The 15,392-nt window shown below is 32.1% G+C and overlaps 1 protein-coding gene across 3 annotated transcripts in view; it reads left to right on the top strand.

Annotated features, from left to right (window-relative positions):
- LOC140434685 (CD63 antigen-like) overlaps positions 1-8,256 on the top strand; it is a 194,036-nt gene extending 185,780 nt beyond the window's left edge. For all 3 annotated transcript variants that reach the window (XM_072523122.1, XM_072523121.1, XM_072523120.1), the window contains one exon: positions 7,765-8,256. In XM_072523122.1, coding sequence (XP_072379223.1) covers positions 7,765-7,830 — 66 coding nt within the window. In that variant the 3' untranslated portion in view covers positions 7,831-8,256. The remainder of the gene's footprint in view (positions 1-7,764) is intronic.
- Positions 8,257-15,392: the final 7,136 nt, after the last annotated feature.

Here is a 15,392-nt window from a genome sequence, read left to right as displayed (position 1 = left end):
TCTGCATCTTTTCGTTTTCGTTTCGCGTTTGTCCGATTTATTAGCAATTATTTATAGGTAAATGTTCGCGTGCGATATTCCGTCTTTCTTTGCTTTTTTATAAATTAATTTACGAATTAATTCTAACCTTGATATCGTCTTTTATGTCTTTTGTTTAGTATATTGTTTAAAACTAAGTCTAACTTTCCACGGTACCATCGATTCATCTAGCGATATTTCTTTTGCTGGATAACGCAGAGCAGTCATTTTATTATTAAAAAGTCTATAACTGTTCTTATTCTATAAAACCGATCTTCAGGAATAACATTCGGTCCCATTGGATTATGGATATAGTTAGTCCCATATAGTTAAAAAACTCGAACATTGAAGTAAAATACTGTTGTGATTGGTATATTAAATTAAATTTTAAAAATCCTAAGGGGTTTAAGTTCAAAATGTTTTCGGACTTATCAGTCCATCTTCAGTGAAATTTGTAGTACTTTTAGTAAGTAATTAATAAGTAATAGGTAAGTAGTAATTTTTAATTAAATATACCAATTATTACAACAGAAGTGTTTTTCACACACACACACACACACTCGCACACACACACACCGTGTAAAAGTATTAAAGTATTTTCGAAAAAACATATTTATTTAATTTTTGTTAAAGGGGTAGTAAGGGGTGAAAAATTACTAAAGTTGTAATAAATTCGTAAAAACCTAGCAGAACACTGTGGTATATCATAAATATATTTTTTAATTATACTAGCTTGAACCGTAAGCCAGCAGAATCGCTCCCCTTACGGGTGGTTTGATGGTGAAAAAATATTAGGGTGGTAATAAATTAGTGAAAAATGGGTGAAAAAATATGCCATCAACAAAAAGTTTGTTTTTTTGAATTCTGCTAGCTTAAACCTTAAGCCAGCAGAATCGCTCCCATTAAGGGTGGTTTGGTGGTGAAAAATTATTAGGGTGGTAATAAATTAGTGAAAAATTAGTGAAAAAATATGCCATCAATAAAAAGTTTTTTTTCTGAATTCTGCTAGCTTAAACCTTAAGCCAGCAGAATCGCTCCCATTAAGGGTGGTTTGGTGGTGAAAAATTATTAGGGTGGTAATAAATTAGTGAAAAATGGGTGAAAAAATATGCCACCAACAAAAAGTTTTTTTTTTTAATTCTGCTAGCTTAAACCTTAAGCCAGCAGAATCGCTCCCATTAAGGGTGGTTTGGTGGTGAAAAATTATTAGGGTGGTAATAAATTAGTGAAAAATTGGTGAAAAAATATGCCATCAACAAAAAGTTTTTTTTTTGAATTCTGCTAGCTTAAACCTTAAGCCAGCAGAATCGCTCCCATTAAGGGTGGTTTGGTGGTGAAAAATTATTAGGGTGGTAATAAATTAGTGAAAAATTGGTGAAAAAATATGCCATCAACAAAAAGTTTTTTTTTTGAATTCTGCTAGCTTGAACCTTAAGCCAGCAGAATCGCTCCCCTTAAGGTTGGTTTGGTGGTGAAAAATTATTAGGGTGGTAATAAATTAGTGAAAAATGGGTGAAAAAATATGCCACCAACAAAAAGTTTTTTTTTTTAATTCTGCTAGCTTAAACCTTAAGCCAGCAGAATCGCTCCCATTAAGGGTGGTTTGGTGGTGAAAAATTATTAGGGTGGTAATAAATTAGTGAAAAATTGGTGAAAAAATATGCCATCAACAAAAAGTTTTTTTTTTGAATTCTGCTAGCTTGAACCTTAAGCCAGCAGAATCGCTCCCCTTAAGGTTGGTTTGGTGGTGAAAAATTATTAGGGTGGTAATAAATTAGTGAAAAATGGGTGAAAAAATATGCCATCAACAAAAAGTTTCTTTTTTGAATTCTGCTAGCTTGAATCTTAAGCCAGCAGAATCGCTCCCCTTAAGGTTGGTTTGGTGGTGAAAAATTATTAGGGTGGTAATAAATTAGTGAAAAAAGGGTGAAAAAATATGCCATTAACAAAAAGTTTCTTTTTTGAATTCTGCTAGCTTGAATCTTAAGCCAGCAGAATCGCTCCCCTTAAGGTTGGTTTGGTGGTGAAAAATTATTAGGGTGGTAATAAATTAGTGAAAAATGGGTGAAAAAATATGCCACCAACAAAAAGTTTTTTTTTTTAATTCTGCTAGCTTAAACCTTAAGCCAGCAGAATCGCTCCCATTAAGGGTGGTTTGGTGGTGAAAAATTATTAGGGTGGTAATAAATTAGTGAAAAATTGGTGAAAAAATATGCCATCAACAAAAAGTTTTTTTTTTGAATTCTGCTAGCTTGAACCTTAAGCCAGCAGAATCGCTCCCCTTAAGGTTGGTTTGGTGGTGAAAAATTATTAGGGTGGTAATAAATTAGTGAAAAATGGGTGAAAAAATATGCCATCAACAAAAAGTTTCTTTTTTGAATTCTGCTAGCTTGAATCTTAAGCCAGCAGAATCGCTCCCCTTAAGGTTGGTTTGGTGGTGAAAAATTATTAGGGTGGTAATAAATTAGTGAAAAAAGGGTGAAAAAATATGCCATTAACAAAAAGTTTCTTTTTTGAATTCTGCTAGCTTGAATCTTAAGCCAGCAGAATCGCTCCCCTTAAGGTTGGTTTGGTGGTGAAAAATTATTAGGGTGGTAATAAATTAGTGAAAAATTGGTGAAAAAGTATTACGTAGGTTAAATTGGATTCCGCTCATGTGTCCCCGCTAGCTTAAGGGACCTCATATCTAGGTCACATCATAACGCCAGAAGGTGTTAAGCCGAACCCAGACAAAATAAAAGCGATAAAAAATTTTCCAATACCCAAAAATACTAAACAATTAAAAGGATTTTTAGGACTTTTAGGATATTATAGAAAATTTATCAAAGATTTTTCTAAACTTACTAAACCACTAACTACTCGTCTGAAGAAAAATGCTGAAATCAATGTAAGTGATTCAGATTACATCCAATGTTTTGAAACTTGTAAACAACTTCTCATAAATGAACCCATATTACAGTATCCTGACTTCTCCCGTCCTTTCAATCTCACTACAGATGCTAGTAATTTTGCGCTAGGAGCCGTACTTAGTCAAGGAAAGATTGGATCCGACTTGCCAATTGCTTATGCAAGCAGAACTTTGAACAACTCAGAAATCAATTACTCAACAATTGAGAAAGAGTTACTGGCAATAGTATGGGCTGTCAAATATTTTCGCCCGTATTTATTTGGACGACGCTTTAGTATTATTACTGATCATAAACCACAACAGTGGTTATTTTCATTGAAAGATCCCAACTCCAAACTAGTAAGATGGCGCTTGAAGCTAGAAGAATATGGTTATGAAATCATTTATAAAAAAGGATCTTTAAATACAAATTGTGATACATTATCCAGAATAGAGCTAAACGTCAATGAAACAAAGAATTTGGAAAACACAAAAAATATTTTTGAGTATATGGAAACACTTAATGAACAAGCTCAACAAGATCTTAATAATGAACCAGATACAGAATCGCTGATTGTTGAAATAGATGAAGATAATAGACAAGAAGAAAATTCTGATGACGGTGAGACGATACACACCAATGTAGAAAATCCTACCCCCGGAATTCCTATTTCCGAAAACCCTGTAAACACGGGAATTAACCAAATTTTTATCTCTGAAGTTAATTTTAATCCTGCTAGTCCCACTATAATCAAATTATTTGATAAAAGACAAAGAATTCTTGTCCAGTTCTCAAAAAACAATTTTGAGCGTGATGTTATTGATTTTATTAAAGAATATACCATACCCAAAATAAAATATCACCTTTATTTTGAAGACCCAGTATATGAGAAATTTAGCGTTGTTATCCAAAAATATTTTAAAAATTCTCAAATATCATTTATTAATTGCACTAAGAAACTTATCGATGTTCCTATAAACGAAATTAAAGAAATAATTCAAAACTATCATGAAGGCAAGCAGAATCATAGAGGTTTAGATGAAACGGATAACCGAATTAAATCATTATATTATTGGCCCAATCAACGAGCTTCTATACAAACTTATATTAATGAATGCGAAATATGCCAATTAACAAAATATGATAGGAATCCCATAAAGCCAATATTTAGCATTACTCCTACAGCAATTAATCCATTTCAGATTTTACATTTAGATTCCATAACTCTTGAAAATACCAAATTTCTAACGATAGTCGATTCTTTCTCTAAATATGCCCAACTTTATAAACTTAATTCTGCTCAAGGTATCGAAGTAGCAAACGCTTTGATTAGATTCTTTACACATCATAGTATTCCAGAACAAATCATTTCAGACAATGGTACAGAACTAAAAAATTCAGTCATTAAAGACTTATTAGCATTACACAAGGTAAAAATCCACTTTATCTCCTCCCAGCATCCAGAATCAAATGGTATAGTTGAAAGATTTCATTCAACTATTATAGAACATATCAGGTTACTAAACAATCAAAATGAGTATAAATCCGACCCAATAGAACAAAAAGTAAACTATGCATTATTAGCTTACAACAGTACTATCCACGCCGTAACAAAAATGAAACCCCATGAACTAGTCACGGGACATTTAGACATCAACTCCCCATTTAACATTGACCTAGAGCAACAATTAATTAATAATTATATTTCTAATCATAAGGATAAAATGAAATTACTATATTCTAATATTAACAAAAAACTTCAAGAAAACAAAGCAAAAGTTATAAATAAAGCAAATGAAACACGCGAGGAATTACCAAATGAAATTCCTACCGAAGTATTTGTGCGAAACAGACAAATAAAAGGAAAAACTAAAAATAAATATCAAAAAGAAAATATTAAATCCATTAATAAATTTAAGAAAACAGCAAAACTCATTAAGCGGCATAAAAATACTACCGAAAACATTCACCTTTCAAATGTAAAACGACCTAAACGGAAACCTTATATTTTTCCAGGTTCGTCACAATCGGACATACAACAGCCGAAATAAAGGATATCACCCACAACCTAGGCATTCTACCTATAAAATTAGGAACCGCAAAACTCCAAAAATCTAGTCATACATTTGTACATTTTTATAATTTAAAACCACTTGTAACTGAATATGACAACCTGAACAAGCAATTTGAGTATCTTAAAAATAACATTTCTAACAGCGAATTCTTTAGATCAGAGACTTACAACTACGTTAATATTATTCAATATATCAAAAACAGCATACAAGAAAAATTTAGCGGTCTAAATATTCATATTAATTTAACAAGAAGGAAAAGAGGCTTGATTAATGGCTTTGGTTCAATAGTAAAAGCAATCACAGGTAATTTAGACGCCGAAGATGGCGAAAAGATAAATTTAATACTAGAACATTTGAAAACTAATCAACTAAAATTAGAACATCAGATACTTAATCAATATTCTCTTAGTCAACAAATCATAGATAACTTCAATCAAACTATTCAAGATATTCAAACAAATGAAATAATCCTTAAAACAAAGATTTTTGAAATAAAAGACATTGTCGATTTTCAAACCAAATTTGAGAACGTTATTTATCTAAAAGACATGTTCAATGAACTCATTATTACATATAATTCCATACTTGATGTAATGGAGACTGTAGAAAATTCTATTACTTTTTGTAAGCTCAAAACCTTACACCCTAGTATTATCAAATCTAGTGATCTATTTCGAGAGTTACAAAGAATCTCTTTATTTTACAAAACACAATTACCATTTGAATTAAAACACGAAAATATTTTAGATTTTGAATCCATTCTGGAAATCACCTGTAAAATAGAGGAAAACCAAATTCAATATTTTCTAACAATTCCTATCGATTTTGAGAACATCTTTGATCTCTACTATTTATTACCTATACCCACACAAATTGAGTCAGAATTTGCAATAATAATACCTAATACAAGATATTTGCTAAAAAATAAAAATACAATAATACCTCTCAACGACATCTGCACCCACGGTAAAATTTTCCAATGTCCAAGCCGTCTACAAAATAACCAAGAACACATATGCGAAAAGGAAATAATCTTACAAGAAAACTCCAGTAATTGTCAATATATTAAGGTAGACATCCAAGGCAATCACATAGAAATCATACCAGAGATGAACCAGTTTTTGGCAATATTTCCTATGGAGGAAAAATTAACTTTCAAATGCTCTGAAGGAATTCAAATTAAAACACTGACAGGCATCTTTCTGATCGAAAATACACAGTGTACAATCCTTTTCAGAAACCAAGAATTGTTGTTCCAAGATCGAACCTTTGGACAACCAATATTAATCACCGAGCCGAAATTAAAGTTTAAAGAGTTAAGCGTTTGACCTATGAAAATAACTTTGAAGAATTTAAAATTTGAAAAAAATCCCACAAACAGAATCACACCCATCATGGAACAAAGAGAAAATTACCACATTCCCAGCATTTGGACGATCATATTATATCTTGCCATCGTTGTAATAATCATCTACATTATCTATAAGAAAATAACGATAAGAACAAGAAAAGAAACCAAAAGAAAAGAAGACATAAGAATGTCAAACATACAGGACCCAGACGATTCCAGTTCGAAAATTCACCTCCCACAAGGAGCTTCAATCTAGGGGAAGAGGAGTTATAGAGCGACGCCTATGGGTTTATTCAGGCCATGGACTCAGGAGTGCTGACATTGTCAAAGACATTGAACTTAGGAGTGCTGACGCTATGTTTCGTAATATTGTGAATTGTATAATTGCAAATGTATAATGTTTTATTTTAACTAATATTTTATGCAGTTTAGAATCTGATTTTATTGTAATTAGTCGTTTTAGCTCTAATAAATTCTTTTTAAAAAAGGACTTTTGGCATTCCCAAATTTGAGTTATATATATATATATATATATATATATATATATATATATATATATATATATATATATATATATATATAGGACCAATAGCTTCACCTAATGCCTTCACATCACATAGTCAAATAGCTTAAGATTTTCAGTAGCATACATCACTACCTATAGCTTGATTCTTGTTTGAAAAAGATGACTTAGGAATCAGTTTCACTACAGAAACATATGAGGGAGGTTGGCTTGAATTATTATTAACTTTATTTTGAGACATCGTTTAGAATTAAGAACTATTGGAGATCTTTTCAATGTTTTGCCGCCCTTGTCAAAGCAGACAAATGTTACCACTAATATTCTTTGATTTTAACTACCATTAAATTAATTTTTAACCACAACTCCATTATAAATCTCCACGCCACTAGTGGGCAGGTTATAGTTTTTCGCTGATTTATTTGATGTACTAAATTGTTATTTACACCAAAAAATTTAAATAAATATTTTAATACATACGTTAAATTGTCCACGTTTTTAACAATAACTATTACTATATTTTATCGATAGCACTACGGTTTATAAAGAAAACACTTTTTACTCGCTTAAGTACAAGCTCGGAATTCGATTGTTTATTTAAAAATATTTCCACTAAAAAATTGATAAATCCCTAGATGAGAGTATTTTTGTAATATCTCATACTACACATTTCAATTATCAAACCCGTCTATACAGTTGTGACGAAAAAAGGTTTATTTTTTACTAACTTGATTGGTTTGAAATAAACTTATTTTAAAGTAAAATTGTGGCTTATTCCCAATAAAAATAGTAAATTGCATTAATATGCCACAAGAAAATAACTTCAGAACAATATTTATAGTATGAACATACTTTATCATATTTATTTATACCACATCAATCAGTACTAAGCAATAATTAAATGTGTTTTAGCTCATCGGAATCGGATTCTCCTGCCATTTGTCCAAACAGTTGAAGAATTCTTATTATAGTACATAAAGTAGTTATCAAATCACTAATTATGTTATTTTTTAAGAACCGTTGTTATTTTTGTAATTTTCTTTTCCTTATTTTTATTTTTAAGTATAGATATTTTATTTCAATATTTCATGAGAAACGAATAAAAATTTATTTTGTTGTACTGAATGTAAGATTTTTAATTTTGTACTTAAATTTTTTGGTAAAGAAAAATGACAATTTTCTTATTACATGAAGCACAATTAAATTTTTCACAATATTGAATTTTAAGAATTTAGTGTAGATGCTGTAATGGGCACTTAATTTTAATTAGTCCACTTTAGAATAATTTCAATAGTTGTTAAATATTATAAAGTATTTAAAAATAAAAAATTGGAAAGAAATGTATACCAGAACGTTATTGTTATGAATTACAGTATTTTTTAAATAAATAACCATACATGGTAACTATTCTTGGTTTTGATATAACTACTAACTACATCTTAAAAAAATTGTCAATTTCGTAATTTTTGTTAAAAATATAATCCAGATAATATTTATTTTTAGCAATGAGATATTTATTGCAGTTTGTTATATTATAAACAATTCATATATTATATAGCCAATTTGAAAAAAAAAACGAAAAAGTAGAGTATAAAAATTACTATATGTAACTATTCCAAGAATCAAAATCAATACCTATATTAACGGGACCAAGACAATGAACTGGTAGTTAACACTATAAGTATAGAAAAAGTGGTGCAAGTAGAAACAAAAAAAATATTATGGCCGTCAAGGGACGCCCAGAGGATTTGAAACATTATAGTAATTAATAAAACAATAGTAACAATAAAGTATACAAACGACGGCACGTCGAAATATTTTAGGCGTATACTTTTTTTAACTTCATTTATTTTAATAATATATTCCTTCCATTGTAACAATAAGTCATATTCTATTACATAATGGTCATGAAGGAAGAACTTCCAATGAAGTTTCCTATCTATCTATCTATCTATACAAGGATTTTTACAGCTGTCGCCGCCTTCCTTCTTTCAGCCAACGTCTTCAGTCCTTTCTGTTCTGCCATTCTCCATCTCTAAGGTCTCGTCTTTCCATGGCCTCGTCTTTCCATGGCCTCGTCCACTTCATCCCTCCATGATCTTCGGGGTCTACCTCTTTTCCTCCTTCCTATTAGGCTCCAATCCGAAATCTTTGCTATCCACCTTGCATGATCTGTTCTTCTCACATGTCCATACCAAATTAAACGTTTTTCTTCGATGTAGCTGAGTATGTCTTGTTCTACTGCCATTCTTCGTTTTATCTCCTCATTTCTGATGCGATCCATTTTTGTCACTCTGCAGCTTCTTCTCATGAACTCCATTTCAGTTGCTGTGATTTTGGACCTGTTTCGTTTATTCATTACCCAATTCTCTGCTTCATAGGTTATTATACTGCGTACCAAGGTGTTATAAATTCTCTTCTTTGTATTTCTGGTAATCTGTCTATCCCACAGTACCCCGTTCATTTGTTTAATACATGTTCTTGTCTGTGCTAATCTGCTGGTTATCTCTTGTTCGGTGGTTCCATTTTTGGAGAGTATGAATCCTAAATATTTGAATTTTTCAGTGCCGTTAATTTCCCTATTATCGTCCATTTCCAAGTTTCTCACTGGTTCTTGCTCTGTTGTTAAATATTCGGTCTTTTCTAGATTTATTTCCAGTCCATTTTTTGTGTATTCCTTTTCTAATTTTCGGAGCATATAGCACAGATCTTCTTCATCTTGAGCCGTTACCACTTGGTCACCTGCAAAGCTTAATGTGTACAAGAAGTTGTCCCGGATTAGTATTCCCATCCCTTCACATTTCCTTTTCCATGGTTTTAATATTGGTTCGAGGAATATCTTGAACAGTGTCGGAGATGTATAGCATACCTGCAATAAGCCTTTTGTGGTCTTAAATTCGTTGGAGTATTTATTGCCGGTTTTAACTCTTACCTTGTTGTTGTTGTAAAGGTTTTTTACGGCTTCTATTAACCTCTGAGTTATTCCGATTTCCTTCATCGTGTTCCATAGTTGTTTTCTAAGGACCGTGTCATATGCCTTTTTTAAATCTATGAATGCCATGTGTACCGGTCTATTTTTTGCGATTTTTTTTTCAATTAATTGTTGGAGTGTATAAATGTGGTCTATGCAAGATTTTCCTGCCGTGAATCCCGCCTGATCTTCTCCGATTTTATTTGAGATAGATTTTTCCAGTTTTTCTTTCAGTATTTTTCCATATAACCTGCCCATACATGCTATCACAGTGATGCCTCTGTAGTTCCCGCATTTCTTCTTATCTCCCTTTTTATGTATCGAGGTTATATATGCTTTGGGCCATTCTTCTGGTATTTCGTTCACGTTTATAGCGTTACTGAACATTTCGTGTATAATTCTGTGTAGTTTGTCCGTTCCGTACTTAATTAGTTCATTAACGATTCCTTTTGGTCCCCCTGATTTTTTGTTCTTTAAAATCTTTATGGCTTTCTTTACTTCGATTAATGTTATCTCAATCTGTTCTTCATTCTGATTTTGTTGTTGTTCCTGTTCTGTGTCTGTCTCTATGAAATCTGGGCGGTTTTCTGTGAGTTTTCTTTTCCCACTCTTTTTCTGATATGTATTGTATTTGGACCTTTTCGTTGTTATTCTTCCTTAAAGATTTCAGTATTTTCCAGGATTCCGAATTCCTTGTTCCTCCTATGTATTGTTCAATTTGTGCACATGTTTCTTCCCATTCTTCATTCTTTTCTTTTGCCCTTCTTCGTTTTATTTCTCTGTTTTTCTCTTTGTACTTCTGTGTGTCTTCTGGGGATTGGGTGCTCATGAAAATAAAGTTTCGCTTTAACTAAAAATTCAATAATGACAGAACATAAATTCAATTAATTTTTAAAGATTACTTAATATCTATTTCAGTCTGATCTTTAAATCCAGTTATTAAGTCTATTTATATCTGTTTAGTCTGCGCACTTCACCACTAACGTCGAAGAGCTCATTCGCGATCACGTTGGAATGCACACTTAGTCTCTCTTTTGTATTTTCTGCTAAAGTTAAGGATTTCATTCTTGATAGTAGGAACTTTTTATACTTGATAGTAGGAAAAAAACATTTAAATACTTGGGAATGATGATGAATGACCAATTGGATCCTCAACAAGAAATAAAATGCCGTACCGAACAAGCAAGACAAGCTTTTATCAAACTTAAACCGCTACTATGTAACCGCAATCTTTCCTTCAATCTCCGTTACAGGATGGTCAAATGCTATGCATGGTTCATATTGTTATACGGTATGGAAACATGGACGTTAAGAGTACCTTCCATTAATAAGTTGCCTTCGAAATGTGGACGTTGCGAAGAATGTTCCGCATACCATGGACAGATAGGGTGAGAAACGAGGAAGTCTTAAGAAAGGCAAATACTAAGAGAAAACTACTCAATTTGATCAAGGTACGAAAAATTGGATACCTCGGCCATATTATGAGAGAAAAAAATACGCAATCCCTCAACTAATCATCCAGAGAAAGATTGAAGGCAAGAGAGGAGTAGGTCGCAAACAAATGTCGTGGCTACGGAACACAAAGAACTGGACAGGCATAAATAACACTGGCGATCTTTTGCATGCTTCAAAAGACAGACGTCTGGCCTTAAGATAATTCGCCAACGCACTATAGGCGCACGGCACTATAAGAAGAAGAAGAAATAACTTTTTAGTCCCTTCCTGTCACTTCATTAGGCACGTACCAAGGAGCATTTACTATAATGCTTAGAACTTTACTTTAAAATGTTTGAATAATTTCCAAGATAGAATTACTGGCTGTATCTCACAATTGTATCCCGTAAGTATACACAGGTTTTATTATAGATTTACAGATAAATATTTTGTTTTCTGTTCCCAGTTGCGATCTTTTGTCAATCATTCGGATTTTATGTACTTAGGTTAAGCCCAAGCTGTTTTTTAGTAAAGATATGTTCCTACAAGCCAGACTTAAATAAACTGGCGCACAAGTTTTACGTTGAATGTCACATGGTACGATTTTGCTTCATTTCAAGCCATTTTTGAATTTTGTTCAGATTAATTTGCAAGTTTTATGATGCTTTTTGCGGGTTTATATGTGATACAAGAACAACCGTGCCATCAGCAAATGTAGCAGTTCTGGTTAATCTGGTAGTTGGTAAGTAAGCAGTAAATAACATAATATTAATATAAAACTGGACCAATAACTCTGTCTTGAAGCACACCAGACTTAACTTCGAATAGCTAGGCTTCCATAATAACCAGGCTTCGTGCTGTTTAACTGCGGAATAACGATCGAATATGTAAGATTTCAAGATTAGATAATAATAGCTAGGAAGATTTTTCATGAGCTTATATGCATAGAAATCCGGTGTGTCACACCTTGTCGAAAGCTTGACAGATGTCCAAAAAGGCTGCACTACAGTACATCTTGTTCTAATTATTGGTCACTATTTATTTGTTTTAGCAAGAGAGGAACTTATTATATGGTTCCATGTTTGCTGCGGAAACCAAATTGATATTGTGAGATTAAATTGAGCTCTATGAAGGTCGGCTCCAATCGTTTTATGAGAAGTTTTTCAAATACTTTAGAGATCATTAGTAGGACTTATAAGCCTATGGGACTTCATTTCATTGGCACATTTACCAGGTTTTATGATCATGAGAATTTCTGCGGAATCAGCAAATCCATCTGATAAAGTGATTCGAGGAATATTTGTAATTCATTATATTCCTCTGTGTCTACGTAGTGGTAGGGTTTAAAAACATTTTTTAAATATTTCGCAAATCTATTTGCCTTTTCCATATTATTTCTAGCCTAGAGTCTAGAGTTGTCTCTTATCGGGGATATTGTTGCGAGAACTGCTTGATTTTTCGTTTTCCACGCCGGAGAAAATAATATGTTGCTTTTGTAGATGTTAGATTTTCTAGATATGTTTTTGACGTGACAACGTCTTAAATTAGGTTGTGGCTCGGAGTCATTCATGAAAAAGTGTAACGCCCGCTCACGTCTGTTACGATGAGTCACCGAACGAGAGAGAGGCCCGCCGGACCGGCGAATGCCTTGCGTCTCTCTCCCACTCAAACATGATCGGTCCGCTGCGCGCGCAGCACTAGAGAATTAGGCGCGTTGAATCGGTGCGTGCTTGTGTCTCTGTCTTTCTCGAGCGTTCTTGGCGTTCAAGACACATTACAGCAGAAACACTTCCTTTCATTTCATATTTCTCCTATCATCGTCCTATCCTCAACAAAATCACTCAAATAGAAATTAGTTAAGTTTAAGTTTACATGTACAATGTTTTAGTAAACAAAATATATTTCTATAGGTAAAATTTGTGCAATTCTTATTTTCATTCAATTCCTTGTTAATAATATTCATCTCAATAAATATTCTACCGAGAAAAAGACGTTGTCACGTAAAATCTTCGCCCGTAAAACCGACTTTACAGGCAACCGATTTTTATAGTTGATTTTTAATTGTGTGTAATAGTGGTTTTAGTTCTGATGTGGTTTTATTATAGTTTCTTTTATTTGTTGCAGTTCTGCATTTTTTGCCTTTTTTGCGGAATCGCCTTTTTCTTTAACGACAATTAGGTTTTTATTCTTATATGTATTTTTATTAATAGATGGAATGCATACCAAGCAGCTGTTTGGATTCTAAATGTAATGTTTTTTAATGCCACTTCTATATCATATTGTGATTTAAGGAAAACATTTAGTTCGATTGTTTCGTTTAGTTTTTCTCTAAAAGCAAACCAATTTGTGTTTTTGTTGAATAGATGTGAATCTTTTGGTTTTTGCACTACCTCAGCGAAGTAGGTTAACAGAATTGGAAAATAATCGAAAGAAAGATCAAAGCTGAATTCTATTTTTCGATGTCTGGTATTAATACCCTTTGTAGTAAAGCAGTCAATGTCATCAGGAATTTTTTTAGGATCTGTAGGCCAGTTTGTAGGTTCATGTGTTGCTATCGATTTTAGGCTGTTGTCAATGATAGTGAGCATCAGTTTTCTGTATTTTGTGTTTGTCAATCGGGATCCTAATAGTGTATTCTTGGTGTTAAAAGTTTCCGCCGCTTATAAATTTATTTTCAAGCGTTTGGATATAGCTTCCCTATTAATTTTTTTTATTGCTAAATTTAGGTGGGCAATATACTGCCAGTAATTGATAACGATACATACGATACGATATTCACTTACGTTTTTATTCTACTTATTTATTTTTAATATAATGACCAAGTATTAACTTTAATGTTTGGGCTCTGGAAACCGAATAATAGGCGAATAGTGAGGAACATATGGTAGGCATCATAACTTTTACCCTCACGGCATACGAGTTGATCTTGTTCGAATAGTGGTTTCACATAAAAAAGTATAATAACATAAAAATTTTCGTTAATATAATATGGTACTCTTTTAAAACCAAAAAAGGGAGCAAATAGATTAATCATATGACTCAAAGCAGTACCTTTTGTGAGCTAGAAGATAAATCGGCCTATCAGCTTTCGTTTCTATAATTTTTTATATGCCTACTATCACATGTAATCTCATATCTTTATTCTTTCATATGGTATCCTAATACACAAGCGCCTTTTTTGTTTGTTTTCTTACACTGTCTGTACCAGTTCGCTGGACTTTTTTCTTTTAGTAATTTTTACAGCTTTTTTTTATAGCCTAATGCAATTATTGTCAAATCTACAAAGTACACTTTCTTATATTTCAATGTTTTGCTCGGCAACTTGTTGTTTTTCAGTAATTACATATTTTTCATTTTTCTTACCGGTAAATGTCCTTGTTAGCAGTTTAAGAAATTGTATTGAGTAGTGTATTATACAGTAATTAGTAGGATTTCTACTATTTCTAGTATTGGAATTTTAATGCTCGTCCTCCACTGCTATATTATACTCTTGCTCTTCAATATTTAGTAAAAAAAAAGAGCTTTATGCTATGAATTATTTTCCCTTCTATATTTAAGAGTTAATTTGGTATGGCATCGGATGTTATGACTTTCCCGTTTTTAATTGACATATTATGCTATCCACGATTCCCGCCTTTTGTGACTTTTACGTTTACTTTATTATCTCTATCGCTCTGTCTTCTTCTGATCCTACTAAAGAAATTAATGAATGTTAATTAAATTTTTTTATCTACGGGTGTGTTTTCTATTATTGACTATTGGAGACAAGATAATGACTTGTTCTATATCTAAAGTCCCTTTTATTACGTATATGTTTTCAATTTTATCTATAACTTCGTCTTTGTCTTCATCGAGCCATTTTACTACCTGATTCTCTTTTTTATATTTGATGTTTTGCAATTTGTTAAATATTTTTATGACAAAAAAAAATTATGTAATATACTTTGTATGGGGTTAAGCCACAATTGATTGTAATGAAAATTACAATTTCCATTACAATTAATTATGGCTTAAAACCCCATATAAACATAATATTTAACTAAGACATGCCACAGGAAAAAATTATATTTAAATTTCTAGTTTTAGTTAAGCTCATGGTGGTAACATATATTATTAATTCTTTATATTTGATTAA

Source organism: Diabrotica undecimpunctata, chromosome 2 (assembly GCF_040954645.1).
Source record: "Diabrotica undecimpunctata isolate CICGRU chromosome 2, icDiaUnde3, whole genome shotgun sequence".
Classification (NCBI taxonomy): Eukaryota; Metazoa; Arthropoda; class Insecta; order Coleoptera; family Chrysomelidae; genus Diabrotica; species Diabrotica undecimpunctata.
The sequence above is the reverse complement of the archived record's forward strand: the minus strand, read 5'-3'. Positions and strand labels throughout refer to the sequence as shown.